This window comes from Typopeltis vanoorti, chromosome 24 (assembly GCF_054136105.1).
Source record: "Typopeltis vanoorti isolate ZY-2024b chromosome 24, IOZ_Tvanoo_1.0, whole genome shotgun sequence".
NCBI classification, from domain to species: domain Eukaryota; kingdom Metazoa; phylum Arthropoda; class Arachnida; order Uropygi; family Thelyphonidae; genus Typopeltis; species Typopeltis vanoorti.
In genome coordinates this window covers 66,050,312-66,070,019 of record NC_143572.1, presented here as the reverse complement: position 1 = coordinate 66,070,019, position 19,708 = coordinate 66,050,312, and the positions used below count along the sequence as shown (strand labels likewise).

General features: G+C 38.5%; 1 protein-coding gene and 1 pseudogene across 1 annotated transcript in view; one reads left to right on the top strand and one right to left on the bottom strand.

The window, feature by feature from the left end:
- Window positions 1-19,708, bottom strand: part of LOC150093358 (stromelysin-3-like) — a 66,361-nt gene that overhangs the window by 28,267 nt on the left and 18,386 nt on the right. The window contains exons 5-7 of the mRNA XM_090413930.1: window positions 16,623-16,827; window positions 16,266-16,427; window positions 15,949-16,101 (exon numbers count right to left, since the gene is read on the bottom strand). Coding sequence (XP_090270056.1) covers window positions 15,949-16,101; window positions 16,266-16,427; window positions 16,623-16,827 — 520 coding nt within the window. The remainder of the gene's footprint in view (window positions 1-15,948; window positions 16,102-16,265; window positions 16,428-16,622; window positions 16,828-19,708) is intronic.
- LOC150093359 (5S ribosomal RNA) lies at window positions 19,518-19,636 on the top strand (annotated as a pseudogene).

Here is a 19,708-nt window from a genome sequence, read left to right as displayed (position 1 = left end):
CTCTTGTCTCCCCTACTTCCTCCAGCATAGCTCCTCCAATAGAGTATGCAGCATCCCATCGACGTATCCCAAACCTCAAAACCTTACATTCTGCTGCATTAAAAAAATACCTCCAATCATTTGCCCATCTGTCTAGCTTATTCAAATCCTCATGAAGGGCTACCATATCTGCATTATTACTAATATCCCTTCCCAGCTTTGCAACATCTGCAAACAACTGAATATCCCCCTGCAATCCACTGACAGTGTCATTGATATAAAGGTTAAACAATATAGGTCCCAGTACTGAGCTCTGTGGGATCTCACTTGTAACCCTCCACCTCCCTGAAACTGACCTACCATACCTACTCTCTGATACCTATCGGACAGCCAATCCTGAATCCAGTTGACCAACCTGACATCCAGACCCATGTGCTGCAACATAAATATCAGCTTATCATGTGGCACCCTGTCAAATGCCTTCGCTAAGTCCAAGAAAATGGCAGTATATGCCTTTCCCTCATCTACTGCTCTTGTAACTTTATTATAAAAGGCTAGCATATTGCTAAAACAAGAGTGCCCCTTCACAAATTCATGTCGACTCTCACAGATAACATTACCCTCATCTGCCCAATGCTGTATACAGTCCCTGACTAATTTCTCCAAGATCTTACTAACTACTGATGACACACAATCTGGCCTATAATTAGACACTTCCAGTCTGCTATCGCCCTTATGCAATGGCACTATCTTACCTTCCTTCCATTCCCTGGGTACCTATCCTGTAGCCAGACTTTCATTGAAAAGCCAGGTCAAAGGAGCTGTCAGTTCTTCAGCACATTCTCTCAAAACTCGTGGTGAAATACCATCTAGTCCCACTGCTTTACTGACATTCAGAGTACTCCATATTTGGAACACACCTCTAAACCTCAAACCTGCCTTATCCCTGTAGTATTCAAATTGACTCCTCCAGGATGAAATACTCCAATAAAGTGTTCATTCAACAATTCTACTATGTCCTCGGCATCAGTCACTCTATTTCCATTTTTATTTCACAATGTCATTGTTCCACAGTCATTACTCCTCCTACTGGCCATATAGCTAAAAAATTCGCTGGGATTTTGTTTGGATCTTAGGACCAATCGCTTCTCATATTGCAGTTATGCTTTCCTTACCATAGTAGTCACTCTCCTGGCCTGCGTCTTATATTCTTAATGCATCTTCTCTTCACTTGTCTTCTTATATCTCTTCCATAGTCTCTTTTTCGCATGCAGTTCCTGTTTAATATTGTCTGTCATCATCCACTTTACTCCAAATTGTGTCCTCTTCTTCACTTGTGGAATACAGCTTACTACTGCTGCTAACAAATATTCCTTCACAATTTCCCAAGCACTAATGATATCCCATTCTTCCAATTCCTCCCTCCATGAAACTTCCCCAATGATAGTTCCATTGTACAAGGGTGTGCAAAAACTGATGTTACTAACTATCAACCTATCAGTATCTCTGGTGCAATACTGAAGATTTTGGAGAAGTGGTAAGAACAAGCATACAGAAATGGGTAGACAAACATGCTATATTCTGCAAGGAAACAGAAGTCACGTTTTAGCAATTTACTTATATTTTATAACAAGTTGGATAAAGGGAATGGATACACTATGATAATGTTGGATTTTTCTAAGGTATTTAGTAGGATACCACAAGAAAGACTGTTACATAAACTGGAGAATATGGGATTGTAATTTAAACTCTTGACTTGGATTAGGGAATGGTTGACAGATAACTATCAAAAATCGGTATACAGTGGGTGTGAATCTGCCAGATTTAAGGTGACCAATGGTGTACTTCAAGGTTCAGTCCTTGAACCATTATTGTTCAATCTATACATTAATTACATCAAGCAGGGTGTATCATCAGATATGCAATTGTTTGCCAATGATACAAAGATAGGCAGGTCAATCAGGAATGCTACTGATATTCAGCACTTACAAAATGATTTGAATAGGCTGGAAATTTGGAAAAACGAAAATGGCTGTCAGTTTAATGTTAGTAAATGTAAACTTATTATGCCTTTTGGAAAAGCTTAAAAGAAAGGATTATGCTTTTTGGCTTGATGAGATTGCCAGCAGCATATTATATGAGCAGGGTTATTCTACAAGAAACTGAGGAGACAAGGGATCTTGCTGCATTGTGGAATAGGAATTTGAAGTTCAAAGGTCACATAGCAAAAGTTGCAAATACAACTCAGATGATAATTAAAATTGCTATGTTGAAGTGAATCTTGATATCTAAGGATAAGAAAGTCATTTTGCCTCTTTATATGGCTTTGATAAGACCACACACCTGGATTGTTGTGTGCAAGGGGATAAAGAAGCTATGGAAAGGATGCAAAGAAGAGTTATAAAGATTATAATTGGATTATGGGATTTAGAGTATGAGGACAGATTGCAAGTATGTGGATTACAGACTCTGGTTAACAGGAGAAAGAGGAATGATATGATAGTGGTCCATAAACTTTTGAACGGGTGTTAAAGGATATCGTCTGATGAATTTTTCATTATATGGAAGATGGGAAGAGAACACAGGGGCATCCATGGAAGTTAACATTGACTGTTACTGTCACAGTCAAGAAAGAGGATAAGAGCTAGGTTTTTTTCTCACAGAGCAGTGAGTGAGTGGAATAGTTTGCCTTTAGGAATAGTGAGCACATCTAGTGTCAATGAATTTAAGGGAAGGTATGACAGCTGGTTTGGGTGATTTATAGCCTCCCTCAATGAGTCCTTGACTTCCTGGAGGTTTCAGATAATAATAATAATATTATATAAGAGAGACTTCTTGCATTTTCAGGCAGATCAGTGTTAGACCAGCAATTACACAATCTGCCTTCAAGGATATTGTCCTGTGTCCTTTAATTATTCATATGGCTATGAGGTGTTGAACTCTGTTTAGCTTTTATCAGTTTTTCTTTGATTTTAGTGCATGTTTCCAGGCAGGTGCAGCATAAGATATCAATGGTAGTATAGCTCTGGTATATAATGATTTCAGTGCTTGTTGGCCTAATCCCCACTTTATTCTTGCTGACTTAGCTAGAATTTTTGAAGGTAAATTTCTTATCTATTGTTACTTCTAGGTATTTTAGCTCACTGGCTACTTCTAACTTCCCCATTTAAGAAGATGAGTTACAAGTTGTTTTGATTTTTTACATGATGTGGAGATATTTAGACTATTTTCTTGCATTTTTATCTACTTTCCTTCGTGCCCACTCTGCAATTTTAAAGAATTCTTCATTGGCTGTTACTTCTAACTGTGTGTGCGTGTGCACTGATCAACAAAATTAATAAAACAAAATGTGTTTCCATGAATATTTTATTTTTAACAGTGTCTCCCAAGGTGAATATTGGATATAACAGGCATTCTAACATGCAAAGTCTGATTATCCAACAAAAATTGATTTACCACTGAACAGATATATACACACAATGCATGTTACTCTTGCCTATAAAAATGCAGGTCATGACTACAACACTTTATCTCCATTTTTTGGATTGCAGATTAGATTAGTAAGTCATCATTGTGTAGATGATATTTTGATGTGGAATGTTGGACAACTTGAAAGTAGGAATTTACAGGTGACGGAGGCTGTTGGCTTAATGTTTTATGTGTTGGCTTTCCACTATTGGTGCAGTTTCATGAGACAGGAACCATTACGAGAAGAGCTGCCCACGGTCACCCCAGGGATCCACCATAAAAAAAACTCATAAAAAACAACAGAAATCCAACCAAACAACCCACAAACATGAATATTTACCAAATAAATATTCATGTTTGTGGGTTGAATATAAACGATGTGCAAACCAGAACTACTATTCCTTTCAGAATCCCAACTGGCAATCGCAACAGCAACTATACACCTTGACTACCCAAATTACACATTATACAGTTCTTTTTGCCACAAAGGCAGTGCTTGTGCATTCATCAGAACCAGCATACCATGTCAGAGACTATAATTATATACTGCGGCCCAAAACAGTTGTAAAAGAATCATCACCAAGTCCAAGTCAGATTTTGAAATGGCCAAATGCTGCAAGCTTGCCTCCTGCCCAAATGGCAGTCACTTTTTCTGGTTCCCTGCCAAGGGTGTAGGCAGAGAACCAGAAATAGTCTTCTGACAAAAAAGAAATCCAAAGAATCCTTAATAAGACATTTTGTCCTGATGGTATCCCACCTACTGTGTTAAAAAATTGTGCCCCCAGGAATGATACCTATCCTGTATCACCCCTTCAATCTATCCTATTCAACTAGTATCTACCCTACAACATTGAAAGGGGTCTACATCCAGCCCATCCAAAAAAAGGGCGCTAAAATAAACCAATGAACTACCATCCAATTGCTTTCACTTTTGTTTTCTCTAAAATTAGGGAGAAGGTCATAAACAACCAACTCTTAAACCACCTAGGAACATACCAACTAATCAGTGACCAGCAGTATAGCTTCTGCCATTCATGATCTAAACTCTTCTTCTTGCTTTCACACCTGCCTCTGAAATCAAGCCATGGAAAAATTTGGAGGAAACTCATATGGTTGTCCTCAACAATTCAAAGTCATTTGATCAGGTTTGGCACAGGGACCTACTTAACAAACTACCATGCTATGGTTTGACTTCTACACTTTACAACTTGATCACAAACTTTCTCACTAGTTGTTCACTATGTATCATGGTTTATTGTTTCCTCTCCTCAGATCTTCTCACCAATGCAGAAATACCCCAAGGTTCTATTCTTTCACCCACCCTCTTCCTGTTGTATATAAATGACCTGCTCTCACTTCTAATCATATCAATAGCTTTGCTGATGACAATACACTCTATTTCTCATGTTCATTCGACAAATCTTGTAGTACTCAAGTGTTATAATCCTTAAGATCTACTACGATCAGTGACCTGAACTCAGATCTCCTAACTATATCCCAGTGGAGAAAGGGCAACCTTGTAAACTTCAACGCCAACAAAACTCAGTCCTGTCTGATCTTTCGCAAGAAAGAGCTCGCATCCCTCACCCTTACCTTCAGTAATACTGAGATATCCAAACACGATCATATTTTGTTTCTTGGACTCGCTTGCATCTCTGATCTTTCCTGACACAACCACATTTCAACTACAGCTTCTGCAGCTGCCAAAAAACTTGGCATACTGTTTTTGCACAAGCTACTGATTATACAAATCCCAAATATGCCCGGTCATGGAATACTGCTCCCATATTTGGGGTGGTGCACCAATGCAGCTAATTAACAATCCCTTTCTCACATACCCACTTTAATCCCTCTCCCACAGATGTCTCTTCTATAGATACTTTCGTGGATAGTGCTCTGCTGAACTGGCCACTGTTATTCCTCCAATCTCCTCAAAATCATTAAAACAAGAATCACTACCAACCAACACTCTTTTACAGTCCATCTTGAAACTCATAGAAACAACTTCACTACCTCCTCTTTCGTTCCATCTACTTCTATCCTTTGGTACAATCTCCCCTACTCTGGCCTTCCCCAAGGATTAACTCTCAGCTGTTCATGAAAAGTGTAAACAGATCCTTCCTTTCTTCTATTCCTTTTGCCTACACATGGCACTAATGTGCTATTGGTCTTGTGGTTTTTTTTGTGTGTGAATCAGATTAAAATAAAAAAAACATCATTATCTCTGCAGAAACCATTTCTGACAGCCTTGACACTCTTTTTTTTTTTTTTTTTTCAGAATTTATGGGGATAGCCCTTTGTCCATATTCCTTCCCATTTTTCTACCATATATGAAACATCTGTTCAGTGTAAGTCTGGTAAGTACATCTCAGCACCTTAAAACACTCAACTACTATCAAACAACAGCAACACATCACAAAACCTTATAATAAATTACTTGTTACGTCACTGTATCAAATTGCTGCTTCTTGATACTCAACTTACTGATATCTATCAGCCAACCATACTTAACCCTTCAATCTATATTGATTCTCTTCAATTTCAATACAATGTCATGTGATATTCTATCAAAAATAAATGTAAATGATGTGAAGTAAGAAGATGCAAGTGATGTGATGTAAGAAGATGTAAATGATGTAAAAGAGAAAGAGAGTAAGGAAGGAGAGACTGAAATGGTGCTTATGAATGAAGAAATGGGTAGAATGAGTGTAGAGAATGAAAATACAGGTGTGGAAAGGGGAGACTCAGTGGAGAGGAGGAACACAGAATGAGAAAAACTGATGCTTCAAGAAGATGTGAATGTGTGTGTGTAGACAAAAAAGGGAAATGGGTGAAGTGAATGTAGGGAAAATAGTTGGATTTGAAGAGAGTTTTGGGACAAGTAAGGAGAAAAAGAAATGGCTTGATGAAATGAGAGAGAAGTCAAATCTAATAATTGGTATCAGTGAAACTTGTTATAGATAGAGGAATAAGCTGTTATGTTTGTATACAGATGTTGGAAGTATCAGAAAAAAGGCAAATGAAATGGATAAGTTGTGTTTGTTCATTCAAAAATTGTTGGAATAAATTTGACATGGTTGGATGAGAATGCCATCCTGACAGGAATAGAGATGGAAGGATATGATGTATTTTGTTCAGATACAAAGTTAAAAGGAAGGTAGAGTGCTATTTATTATGATAGTAAAAGAGCTGTGCCCATACAAGAGATGCATGGGAATGGGGGAAATAGTGGTAGTGGTTCTGAGGCAGTGTGGTGTGAAATAGAAGTGAATGGAATGAAATACTTGAAGCATTAGGAGACAGCTTGAAGCTGTAGCATGGAATGAGGAATTGAGGGAAAGGATATCAATACTGCTTACATGATATTCAAGAACTATCTAATAGAAGCAATGTCTAATTGTATTATAAACATCAGAAGATTAAATAAAGTATGTGTGAAATAGATGAGTGAAGAGATTAAGTATGCACTACAGAGAAAAATCCATTATGGAAGAAATATAAGGGGAGTGGTAATAATCAATTCCACGAGGAATACAAGCAACAGGCAAGGAGGGTGAATGTGTTGGTAAGGGTAGCAAAAGTTCAGTATGAGCAGCAGTTAGCTAATGAAGTCAAAAAATATCCAGGGTGCTCTTTTGATATGTAGCCAGCAAAAATAATAACAGTTATAGTAGGATGGCACCGAATGGTGAAAATGTTATAACAACAATTGCTGTAGAGAATATATTTAAGATATTTAATGATCAGTTTATAAAACTTTTTCATTCTTGTGAATATGACGTTATGGAGAGTTTGAAAGCCGTGAATGAGGAAGAGGAGAAACTGACTGTGAGTGAGAAAAAGGTATATGGGGAATTAAGCAACTTGATATATCACTGCATATTTTGAAGGAATGTACCTGGGAGTTGACATGTGCCTTGACATATTTGTTTAATATGAGTCTTATGTTGGGTCATGTTCCAAAGGAGTGGAAGGAAGGCAAGATTGTACCACTTCATAAATGATGACAGAATTCAAGCATCAAGTTATAGGCCAATCTGTGCATCTGATGTTATGGTTAAAGTGTTTGAAAGACTGGTGAGAATCAGGACCCAGATTTGGGTTGTCAACAATGGTAGTATATTTGATGGACAGCATGTACAGGGTGGCCATAAATTAACTTTCCCTCTTTGAAAGTATCTGTAGCTAAAACCAATAAACAGAATGAGACAAAATTTTATATTGAGACTTTTGAAGGCATGGGGAGATGATTTCCGCGAAAAATAAGATTAGCACCAAAAGTCGCCAATAGGGGAAATTTTGGCACTGGTGGAGCCGAAAATAAGTGGATTATTGCATTAACCACTTACCGGCCATTATGGATCAAATACGCATCTTCATGCACTTCATATCGATCATATATGTTAATATAACATCAATAGTATTACAATTTTAATATGCACTTCGCATCCATGATAACCTTGACGTCTATAGATGTCTTGGCCGGTAGCATGGTTAAAGGCAGATAAAATGGAATAATAACATTTTAACGGTGTAAGCAACAGCCATGTCACTCATTCCAGATGGATATGTGGGGCGTTACAATGATAATAATAATAATAATAATTAAACTAAAACAACTTGCGAGAGACACAGAAATTAATGTAGTGATTGAACTCACAGGAAATAATGTTTTATTCATCAGATCAGGGTCCCCTGGACCACATACACGATTTTTAATGTGCTGACCTTTCTTGTGCACAACAAATTGCAACCGGTGTGTGACATGCTCTACAGCTGAGCATAAGGAGTCGGACTGGATGTTCACAACAACCCGTTTTATGTTCTCTTTCAAGACATGCAAGTTGGGAACGCCACCAATATACATAACGGATTTCAAATACCCCACAGCCAAAAGTCACATGGAGTGATGTCTGGGGATCAAGGCGGCCATGCCGTCGGAAAGCACTGACTTCTGTGTCTCTCGCAAGTTGTTTTAGTTTAATTATTATTATTATTATCATTGTAATGCACCACATATCAGGCTGGAATGAGTGACGCGGCTGTCGCTTACACTGTCGAAATGTTATTATTCCATTTTATCTGCCTTTAATGTAATTATCTGCCTGTTTTCGGCTCCACCAGTGCCAAAATTTCCCCTATATGTGACTTTTGGTACTAAATCTTTTTATTGTGGAAAACATGTCCCCATGCCTTCAAAAGTCGCAATATAAAATTTGGCCTCGTTCTGTTTATTGGTTTTAGCTACAGATGCCCCCAAAGAGGGAAAGTTATTTTATGGCCATCCTGTATTTGCTAAAGGGAGATCATGTTTTAGTAATCCTTACTTATTACAATAAGGGGACAGTAGCATTGAATAGGGGGAGATGGATAAACAGTATTAAACTTAGATTTTGTAAAGGCTTTTGATAGATTACCACATAAGTTTATAGTTAAACTAGGGCTTAAGTGTTTGATATTAGACTAGTACATTGGATTGGAGATTGACTGTCTAATGGGTATCAAAAAGTTGTGTATAGGGGAACAATATCCCAGAAGATGAAAGTCACCAGTGGCATGCCTCAGGGGTCAGTTTTATATCCATTGCTGTTTAAACAGTATGTTAATGATATTGAGGAACATTTGAATGGGGATATACAGCTATTTGCAGATTGTGCAAAGTTGGGATGAACTATGAGGAGTAGATTGAGTAAATGGGCACGAGAGTGGAAATGCCAATTCAGTGTTGTGAAATGTAAGTTTTTAAAATTTCGAAAACAAAGATGGGATGTGGAATTTACTCTTGGTTGGGATATATTGTTGGAGTAGAAGGAAATAGATCTTGGAGTGATGGTGCATAAGGATCTGAAATTTAGAGGACTTATTGCCAAAATTGTGAGGACAACACAATGAATTCTGGCAATGATCTGGAGGACACTGACTTGTAGAAGTAAGGAGATTCTGGTTCCAATGTATAAGGCTTTGAGTAAGCCACATATTGACTACTGTGCACAGATTTGGTCTTTTGGTTTTTAATAGGATGAAGAAATGTTGGAGATGGCCCATAGGCAATTGACCAAAATAGCTTCTGATCTCTGGCATTTTGAATATGAAGAAAAACTGAGACAATGTAAATTGCAGTCTAGTGGATAGGAGAAGAGGGCTGATATGATAGAGACCTACAAGTTAGTAAGGTGTTGTTATATGATTAACATTGAATATGATTTTCATAAAATGAAGGGAAATTGAGGGAGAAAAAGAAGTTATTCTTGGAAGCTATATAAGGAGAGTGTGAGCAAGGCAATGAGAGTTGTGAATGATTGGAATGCATTACCTGAGAGCATGGTGTCTGCAGAGAACTTGAATGTGTTTAAGGTGCAGTATGATGAACTCTGTGTATGGTAAAGGAACCACCAAGATGCGTCTGTGACTTCAAGAGGTCTTAGGATAATAATAATAAATGCATTAACAGAACTCAGAAAAATTACAGTATAACCATGTCCAATGCCGTTTCACCACATGAAATATAACCAGATTACTGAAAGAACTATCCCTCAACAAATCTTTGCTGATCTCTGCAGTAATTCCTATTTCCTTAATACATCTAGTAATATCCCATTCAAAGGAAATTAGAATAATTATTCTTCCTTTTTCTTTCTTTTACCTTGCAGTGTTCAGGGTTTTCTATTAATTTAACTGCAACTGTACACAATTCTATCTATCTATCCCAATGGCTTTAACAGGCCTTTAAGGCCCACAACCTTCCAAGCATGCTTGGATTTCGTAACCGAAATACGAGGATAGAATGGTCACTCCTATGCCTCAAGGTATTCTTGGCTGTATCCCTGTGTGTTCAAGGGGCCGGTTTGCCTGCTTGCGGGATGAAAAACACCAGATAAACTGGCGGAAAAAACCCTACTGCCCGCGCCCAAGACCGGCTAACTTGGCTATGGCTGAGGAAGATCCTTCAGCTCCTCACGTCTCCGACGGGAATCGAACCTAGGACACTCCTTCCCCAGGCATATGGTTGCGAAGCGCAAAGCCACTAGGCTAACCGCGCGGACAACTGTACACAATGATAAGGTGTTTAGTCCTATGCCTCCCAGAGTATCCTATGTCTGCAGACAAGTTGAGTTCTGAAGGCTGGTTTGCCTGCTTGCAGGATGAAAAACCCTACAGTCAACGCCCAAGACCGGCTAACTTGGTTTTTTTTATTATTATCATTATTTCGGGTGTCTCCAGGGAGTCCTTAGACTCATCGAGGGAGGCCCTAAACATCATGTCCACACAACTCTACGACATTCTCGCAGTATCTATCATACCTTGCCTTGAACTCACTCACCATCGTAGCACCCACAACAGACTCTGGCAGCTTATTCCACTCATTTACCACTCTAAAAGTAAAGAACCCAGCTCTAACACCCCTGCTAACCACACTCTTCCCCAGCTTCCATAGGTGTCCCCTAGTTCTCCCTTCATCAGTCCTGATCTCAAAAATATCTTCTGAATTAATCCTATAGAAACCCCTTTAGCAATTTGAAAGTCTCAATCATATCTCCCCTTTTCCGCCTATCAACTAGTTTCTGCAACCCACAAATCTTCAACGCCTCTGGATCCTCTCCACCTCCTCCCCGTCAAGAAGGAATCGAGGTGACCAAATCTGGGCATAGTAGTCGAGATGTGGTCTTATCAAGGCTTGGTACAGAGGTACAATAACTTGCTTGTCTCTGCTCGTCAAGGTATTTTTCAACAACCAAGTGAGTTGATGAGCTGATTTAGCTACTTTTGCAATGTGCCCCCTAAACTTCATCTCCCTATCCACCAACACTCCCAAGTCCCTGGCTTCATCAATCTCCTGGAGTATAGCTTCACCAGTGTGGTATACTGCTGCTAATCTTTTCACCCCAAAATGCATAACCTTACAGTTTGTCACATTAAACTGACATCCATTCTCCTTAGCCAAGAACTCCAATCTATCCAAGTCATCCTGCAAGATTTTGACATCTTCTGCATTCACTATCGCCCTACCCAACTTTGCATCATCAGCGAACAAATGAACTGCTCCTCTTAGATCCTTCCCTATATCATTAATGAACAGATTAAACAGCAGTGGTTCAAGAACAGAACCATGTGGCACACCACTAGTCACAGGCCATCTTTTGGACTCTATTCCTGAATATACTACTCTTTGATATCTCTCCATCAACCACCCACCTATCCATTTCACCAACCCTATATCCATTCCCATATGTTGTAGTTTACGGATTAGAATTCCATGTGGTATCCTGTCAAACGCCTTTGCCAGGTCCAGCAGTATCACCGTAAACCCATTACCCTTCACAAAGCCATACTCTCCCCTGTACAGTATCTCATTTTCATCAATCCATTCCTGTATTTTTCCCTTGACTACTTTCTCCAAGACCTTGACAATGACTTCTGATATGCTGATCGGTCGGTAATTTGCAACCGTAATCTTGGATCTTCCTTTATGCAGTGAAACTATTTTCCCCTCTTTCCACACCTTCGGAACTAAACCAGAGCCGAGACTCAGATTAAACAACATGGTCAAGGGCACTGATAATTCCTTAGCCGCTTCACGCAAGACCCGTGCCGGTATACCATCCAATCCCACAGATGTATTCACATTCAGGTTCTGTAATAGACTATTTACCTCCACTTCATTCATCACAATTCCCGTATAAACTAATGGTTCCTTCATTTTTTCAATGTCACCACCTGGATGATATACTTTTGCAAAGTGCTCGCTCAGTAACTCCACTATATTGACTGATTCAGTGATCTCCTTACCATCGTCGTTCCTTAAAATCATTTTGCCGTGTACAGTTTTTTCTTGCTTGCAGCATATTGAAAGAACTGTTTGGGATTCTCTTTAGCTTGCATAGCTAGTTTCCTTTCATAATCCGCTTTTGCTTTTCTTACCACACTCGTTACCTTTCTCGCCTGCACTTTATACCGTTCGTGTGCCTGCAGGTCACCCCTTTCTTTAAATTCCCTCCACAGTTGTTTCTTTTTTTGCAGGTCAAGCTTAATGGTGTTATTCATCCACTTAACCCCTACTTGTTTTACTATTCAGACCCTAGGTATACAATCAGCCATAACCTCCTGTAAATGCTCCTTGACCACCTCCCATGCTCTATCGACATCCAGCCCTTGCAGTTGTACATGCCATGGCACTGATCCAAGCAATCTCCTAAGCTTGTCATACTTGCCAGCATGGTAATTCCACATATACCCAGTCTTAATCGAAAATTCCACACCTTTAGCCACCTGGGAGGTGGCTAAAAGTGTGGAATTTTCGAATTGTGGAATTTAGGTGGCAATATGGTTATATTCATTACAGTCAAATTCTGAGATGCTATTACCAGGTCAAGCACTTTCGCACCCCTAGTATTTTCAATTACATGCTGTCTCAGATAGTTATCCCTTAATAATTGAATAAAATCCATTTCCTTCCTTACATGTGTCTTCTCCTCCTTCCAATCAATGTTACCATAGTTGAAATCCCCCATAATAATTACCCTTCCACTCATTTCATCAATTTGTTTATGCATACTATCTCCACCATCTATTCCATCACCTGGTCTATAGCAGCACCCAACTGTATATTTTATTCTGCCAGTCTCAATCTCACACCAAATAGCCTCAAATGAGCTCCTTTCACTATCCTGTGATACAACTTCAATTCTCCTTGGCTGCAGTTCATCAGCTATTATCAACAACACCCCTCCCCACATTTTATTCTCTCTGTCCCTCCTAAACACACTATAACCTACACATTCTATCCCACTAACTATATCATCTTCCATCAGCCATGTTTCACTAATGCCTATAACCTGTGGCCAGGAAGAGCCAATCAAGGCCAAAAATTCTTCCTTCTTGTTCCTAATACTCCTGGTATTAGTATACATGAAATGCAGCGATCCCTTTGTCCCACCCCTATCTTGATGCATTATTCTAAATGTCCCATTCCCATTTTTTGTCCTTAGTGCTGGCTCGGTTACATTATATACATTCTTACACTCAACAATCTCACTGATGTCTGCATATCCACCCCCCCCCCTCCTTGGTAGTTCTAGTTTCCCTGGTTCTGCATATCCATTTTCACTTCATTCATCAACACTCTTTCCAGTCTCCTCACACCAAGTCCATTCAAATGCAGGCTATCCATCTTGTATAAATCCTTTCGTCCATCAAACTCATTCCACACGTCCATGAAGTCCACACCACACCGTCTGCATAACCTGCGCATAATGTCATTTGTGATTATGGCCCTCCTTCTAAACTCCTCTCTGTCATACCACGGCAACAGACTCACCATTCTAACTCTGTCACTCTTTTCTTTCACTACCTTTAACAATACTTTGAAGTCGTCTCTCATAAAAAATTTATCTCCTTTCAATTCATTCGTACCCGCTTTGTCTGAGAAAGATCCTAAGCGCTTTATGTCAGTGACGGGAATCGAACTCAGGATGCCTGTTTCCCAGGCATATGGTTGCAAAGTGCATAGCCACTCAGCTAACTGTGTGGACTAAAGAAAACGAAACTACTATAATATAATCAGTAATCAACGTAGAAAATCTTTTTACAGATATTTGTTTCAGTTGAGCAGTTTTCAGTGTCCTATCTATTCAATGCTATTTCCCCTTCTCTCAACGTGAAATATACCAGTGGCAGCTTGTACATAAGCACTGCGACACTGCAGCACTCCCAAGGGGGAAAAAAAAACCAATGAAAAAATAAAATTTTGTTTGTGTTCATAAATAACAACAATGCTTACAACATTATATATTACATTGCAATTATATAAACGAATGCAACATGTTAAAGGTAACAGCTCATGTTTCAACACTGATTGAATAATTAATAATTGGAATTGTTCGATTAACACTTTAGATTACAAAACAAATGTACTGCGATTTAACGCAGTATCAGAATTATCAATTTCGCTCAGTTCAGGCTAGACTCGCTGATATTTGTTTGCACTTGTCACTGCGTGTAACAAGTTTTACTTGTTGCATGCAGGTTAAACAAATCACCACAGATAAATTGTATGCTTGCACACATTATTTCTGTGAGATACAAAACTTTCATTATTGGTGTGTGCTCGTGTGAGGGTGAAATATTTTTGGTAAATCTTATTTTATTCTGTTAAAATAACATATAATTATTTATTTATTATAGATGCACGGCTGAATTATGACGAATGTCACTGTTGAAAATATGAAAAGAATTATATTTTTTCAATTATCATTACACGAAGCAAATGCATTGCTATCTGATGCCGATATTCGTTTGCACTTGTCATTACTATTGATACAAAACTTTTATTATTGGTGTTTGTTCGTGGTGAGGATGAAATATTTTTAATAAAGCAATTTTTTAATATGTAAATTTATTTATTCATAATTCATTACTGATTAGGAAAAATAAGTTTTTTTTTTTTTTTGTTTGTATGCAGCACCCCCCACTTAAAATTTTCACCGGCCACCACTGGTGTCCCCTAAACTTCAACTCCCTATCCACCAACACCCCTAAGTCCCTAGCCTCATCAATCTCTTGGAGTACCATTCCATCAATGTAGTACACAGCTAGTAATCTTTTAATCCCAAAATGCATAACTTTACACTTTTCCACATTGAACTGACATCCATCCTTTACCCATTTTACAAGCTTATATAAATCATCCTGCAAACTCTCAACATCAGCTTGATTTTTTATTGCACTACCCAACTTTGCATCATCAGCAAACAACTGAATATCTCCCTTTAAGCCATTTCCTATATCATTTGTGTACAAATTAAACAAGCATAGAGCTCTGAGGCACACCATTGGTCACCTGCCTCATCCTGGACTCTGCTCCTCCATACACCACCTTCTAGTATCTCTCCCTGAGCCATTCTCCTATCCATATCACCAGTTTAGTATCCATCCCCATCTGCTCCAATTCGCACAACAGTGTTCCATGGGGTATCCTGTCCTGTCAAAAGCCTTAGCAAAATCCAGAAGTACCACTGTGTAGTACTTCTGGATTGTTTAACAAAACCATGTTTTGTTAAAGGTCGATCCTGCCTTATAGAGTATCATACATCCTGATCCACCCATTCTTGAATTTTGTCTTTAACCAACTTTTCCAATACTTTCACCACCACTCCTGAGATGGTGATTGGTCTGTAATTAACTACTGCAGTTTTAGAGCCACCTTTATGCAAAGGAACTACTTTGCCTTCCTTCTACTCCCTAGGGACCATACCAGAGTTCTTTCTTTCTCTGCAGTTCCTGTCTAATATCATTATTAATTCACTTTACACTATTGATCTGTGAAAGTCTGGTGGTCACAACTCTCATCTGGTTCTGAACTCTTAAATGTCACTGAGCTACTTTCCATCCAACAAAATAAAATATTAAATTTCTTTCTGTATGACTTTCATAAACATGCCAAAAAGTTAGACAGACCATACAGGCAGGCTAATAGATGGCTAACATAGTATACAAATTACAAACCTTTAAAAAAATAGGTGTTGCCATCCTCTGTACGGGTGACTGCATCAATTGTAGCATTTTGACATAATTCTGGAGAATCGGATGTGTCTGGAGTTGGTTGTGGCAACTTAGGAGTAACACTGGTAGTGGGGACTTCTTCTTTTTCGGCTACACCTGTGGATAGAAATTGAATTATGAGAAGTTTTTTTTTTTTTTTTTTTTTAAAGAACTAATTATTACTTTAGAATTAATACAATATCTGAACATTTGGTTTCAGATTTATAAGTTGAATGCCCAAAATTTTTATGCACATGTAGACTAAAATTCAAAATTATTACCATATAATAATGACTGGATAGCTTTAATATCATCTTCATCAAGCGTCAAGTTTGGCTCATAATGTCTGTATATCGGACTCATGACTGCAGATTTGACATCTGAGTGTGATAAGCCTAAAGAATGACCAAATGCATGTGCTGTTACCTGGAAGAGGCTTGTTCCTAATAAAATATAATAAAAGTGATCATTGAGTGATTGTTATTTTTTTGTTATTTTATATAACGTTAAATGCATTGCTTATACTAAAGTATAGGAAGTAATGCAAGGGAAATTCTGGCAAGGAGAATAAAAGGATTAAGTAATTTAGGATCCATACTAATATTTGCATGCAGCCAAAACTGATAAATGTTTCTTACCTTCAGAAATTCCAATAGTCCACTTTTCCGCATCATCAAAATGTGCATCACCACCATATTTTGGAGAAAAATCATGAACCAAAGTTTTTCCTGGTCCATCAAATGCTCCTATGTCTCCATGTTCACCTTCTTCAAAATGTATGTCAATATGCACTTGTCCTGTTTCGTTCGCAGTGAAGTTTAATGGTGTGACTTCACTCCACACCTACAAAGAAAGAAATTGTACTATTATGATGAAAATTTTAAATTATATTGAATACTTTTCTTCATAATCTAATAAATTTGGGGATAAAAGGATAGATATACATAATTGCAACAATTTAGTAGGAAATAATTTTCATTTCTCTCTCATTGGTGAAATTACAGTGAAGTGATTGCCTTAGGTGGTGGCCAGATATTTCAGAATTTCTGTGAGGAAAAGATATGAGAATATATAGAATTACAAGGATGGTGATCATGAAGATCTTGCAGCTATATCATGGGATGAGAAACTGGGCAGAAAAGAGTTCAGTGCTGGATGCTATTTTTAAACTATCTACAAGAAGTATTGTCTAAAATGTATTTCAAGGATAAGAAGATTCAATAAGGCCGACCCTTTCAGATAAAAATGAGTCTCATCACCCCACAATATTCATCAAGGCCAATCATTGTTGACCTCAATTCGGGCAAAAAACGTTAGTGCGAAGGTCATGCACTTATCATAATCTGCGGTAGTTAGTGCTTGCACACGACTAAACTTACACAGATAGAAGTGAAGCATTTTCTGTAAGATTTTCCAGACTGTACCATAAGCTATATCAAGTTGGTGAACTGGTCCCTGTGTCGCAGGGGAAAATGCTGGTCTTGAAATTCACATTTGCTCTTGTTATCATTCAGGGAGTGAGAGGTGTGATTGAAGTCTGATTAGCAGGATAATGAATTACTGACCATTTAAATCTATACATTTAGAAATGTATGTACATTTAATCATACAAATACAACATTTATTTTACAAATGATATTCTATCTTTTTCAATTTAGCTACTTAAATACAAATTCTACCCTATGGTTCTTCTTTATGAACTGGTCAATAACATCGTCATAAAAAGTTGGTTGTAACTTAATTTTCCAGAGCAACACATACACTTGTAAAGGCTGCCTGAAGCTCACTGGCTAGAGCTACGTTGACTGTATGGCCTGTGTTTAAGCAACAGAGTGAGACGACGTGATATGGCTATGCACGCACATGAAATCACAGTGCTGCAGCGAGGACTTGGAAGCTCCTACAACCGAGCAAGCCAAGGTAGCTTTGACTAGACGAGCAAGCATTGGCCATCTATGCACAATGCAAAGCTCAATTATTGCTGCGCAAGCTTAAGACGTCTTCTGTCTACAAAAATAAAAGCCTAAATGGAATGTATTTATTAACAAATAAATATTACTTTTTTTCAATTAATGAGCTTGCGCAGCAAGCATAGCAAGCATGGAGAATTCGCCACTGCTGTGTCGTTGATCACCGCAGTAACAACGTCTCTTACTGTCTCTTCTTGCATTGCTTTCCGTCCCCTGCCAGGTCTAACTCCTAGTGATCCAGTTTCTTCAAACTTTTTAATCATAGCTCTCAGTGCTACAGCTGACATAGGACCTGTATGCAGGTTATGAAGCCTTCTAAATTCCCGAAGGGCCGCTACGGCATTGCACTGTTTAAGGTAAAACAAATTAACAAGTAAAGCACACTGAGGCAAAATAGGACGCATATTGAGCACAATTCCTCAGTCATTCGAATAACTGCCTGAACGTTCCCAATCCCTTTTTAAGTGGAATTGGTGGCTGCTGTCACGTACGCACAGTAAAATTTGCATAATCCTTTTTACCTGCATTTACTGCAAATATATGACTGCTTTTGGCTCTGCCAGTGCCAAAATTTCCCCTATCTTTTGGTGCTAAATCTTTTTTTTTTGTGTGGAATTCATCTTCCCATGCCTTCGAAAGTCTCAATATAAAATGTGGTCTCATTCCGTGTGTTAGTTTTAGTTTCAGATACCTCCAAAGAGGGAAAATTAATTTATGGCTACCCTGTATGTATATGTATATGTACCTATATGTATAAATGAATTCAATTCAAAACATTACCATCTACCTAGTAGCATATTGGGCCTCCTTTGGTAGAGATAACTGCTTGCACTCAAGTTGACGTTGACTCAACTACACCACGCAAGGTGATCTGAACTATTCTGGATCAACTAGACAGAATAGCGTTGCATAGGTCAATGGCGTAGACTGGCGGATGCTGCATTCCACATGATCGTACAAATGTTTCATGTGATTCAGTTCAGGAGAATCAGATGGTGAAACAAAATGCTTGGATATGTTCTTCAGCCTTTGACATGGGGAGTTGTCTTGCTGGATGAGTCAAGATCTATTAGGTCACACTCATTGTGCAGTGCAAGACCTGGTCCGAAATAATCCCCAGGCAGGAATTAGAGGCTGAAGATGTGTCCTATGGAATCCAAGAGGACAATCTCCAGACTAGGATACTGGCGACTGTTGCTGTCTATTCGTGCAGTCTGGTCGGCCAAACAGGCTGAGTGGTTATATAATGTTTTGCTCATAAGTGTAAATTGCCTCTTTTTTTTTTTTTTTTTTCACGCTTTGAAGTTAACAGCTTTAAAGGAACTAACACATTATTGAAAGTACTGCAGATTGTAATAGTCTGGTAAGTATTTTAAAATATACCCATTCTGTATACTCCAAAAATAAATAAATAAATAAATTTTTATTCATTTTGTTCCATAGCAAATGCAAACAAGCCTATGTAGCTCAGTGGAATGGCATGCTGCTAGGCTTTCACAAAAAAGAGCATCTGAAGTTCAATTCTAGTTGCCAACTAGAAGCCTTTCTTTTTCTTTTTTTTTCGACAGCGGCCAGGTCGGTTTGAAAGCACCAGTTCTCGTCTAATCACTGAAGTTAAGCAAACCTGAACCCAGTTAGTACTTGGGAGGGTGCCCACCTGGGAACCCTGGTTGCTGCTGGCATTAATTATTAAATAACCTGTGTAGCTCAGTGGATGTGGCGTTTGCACACCATGGCACTTGACCGTAAGAAGG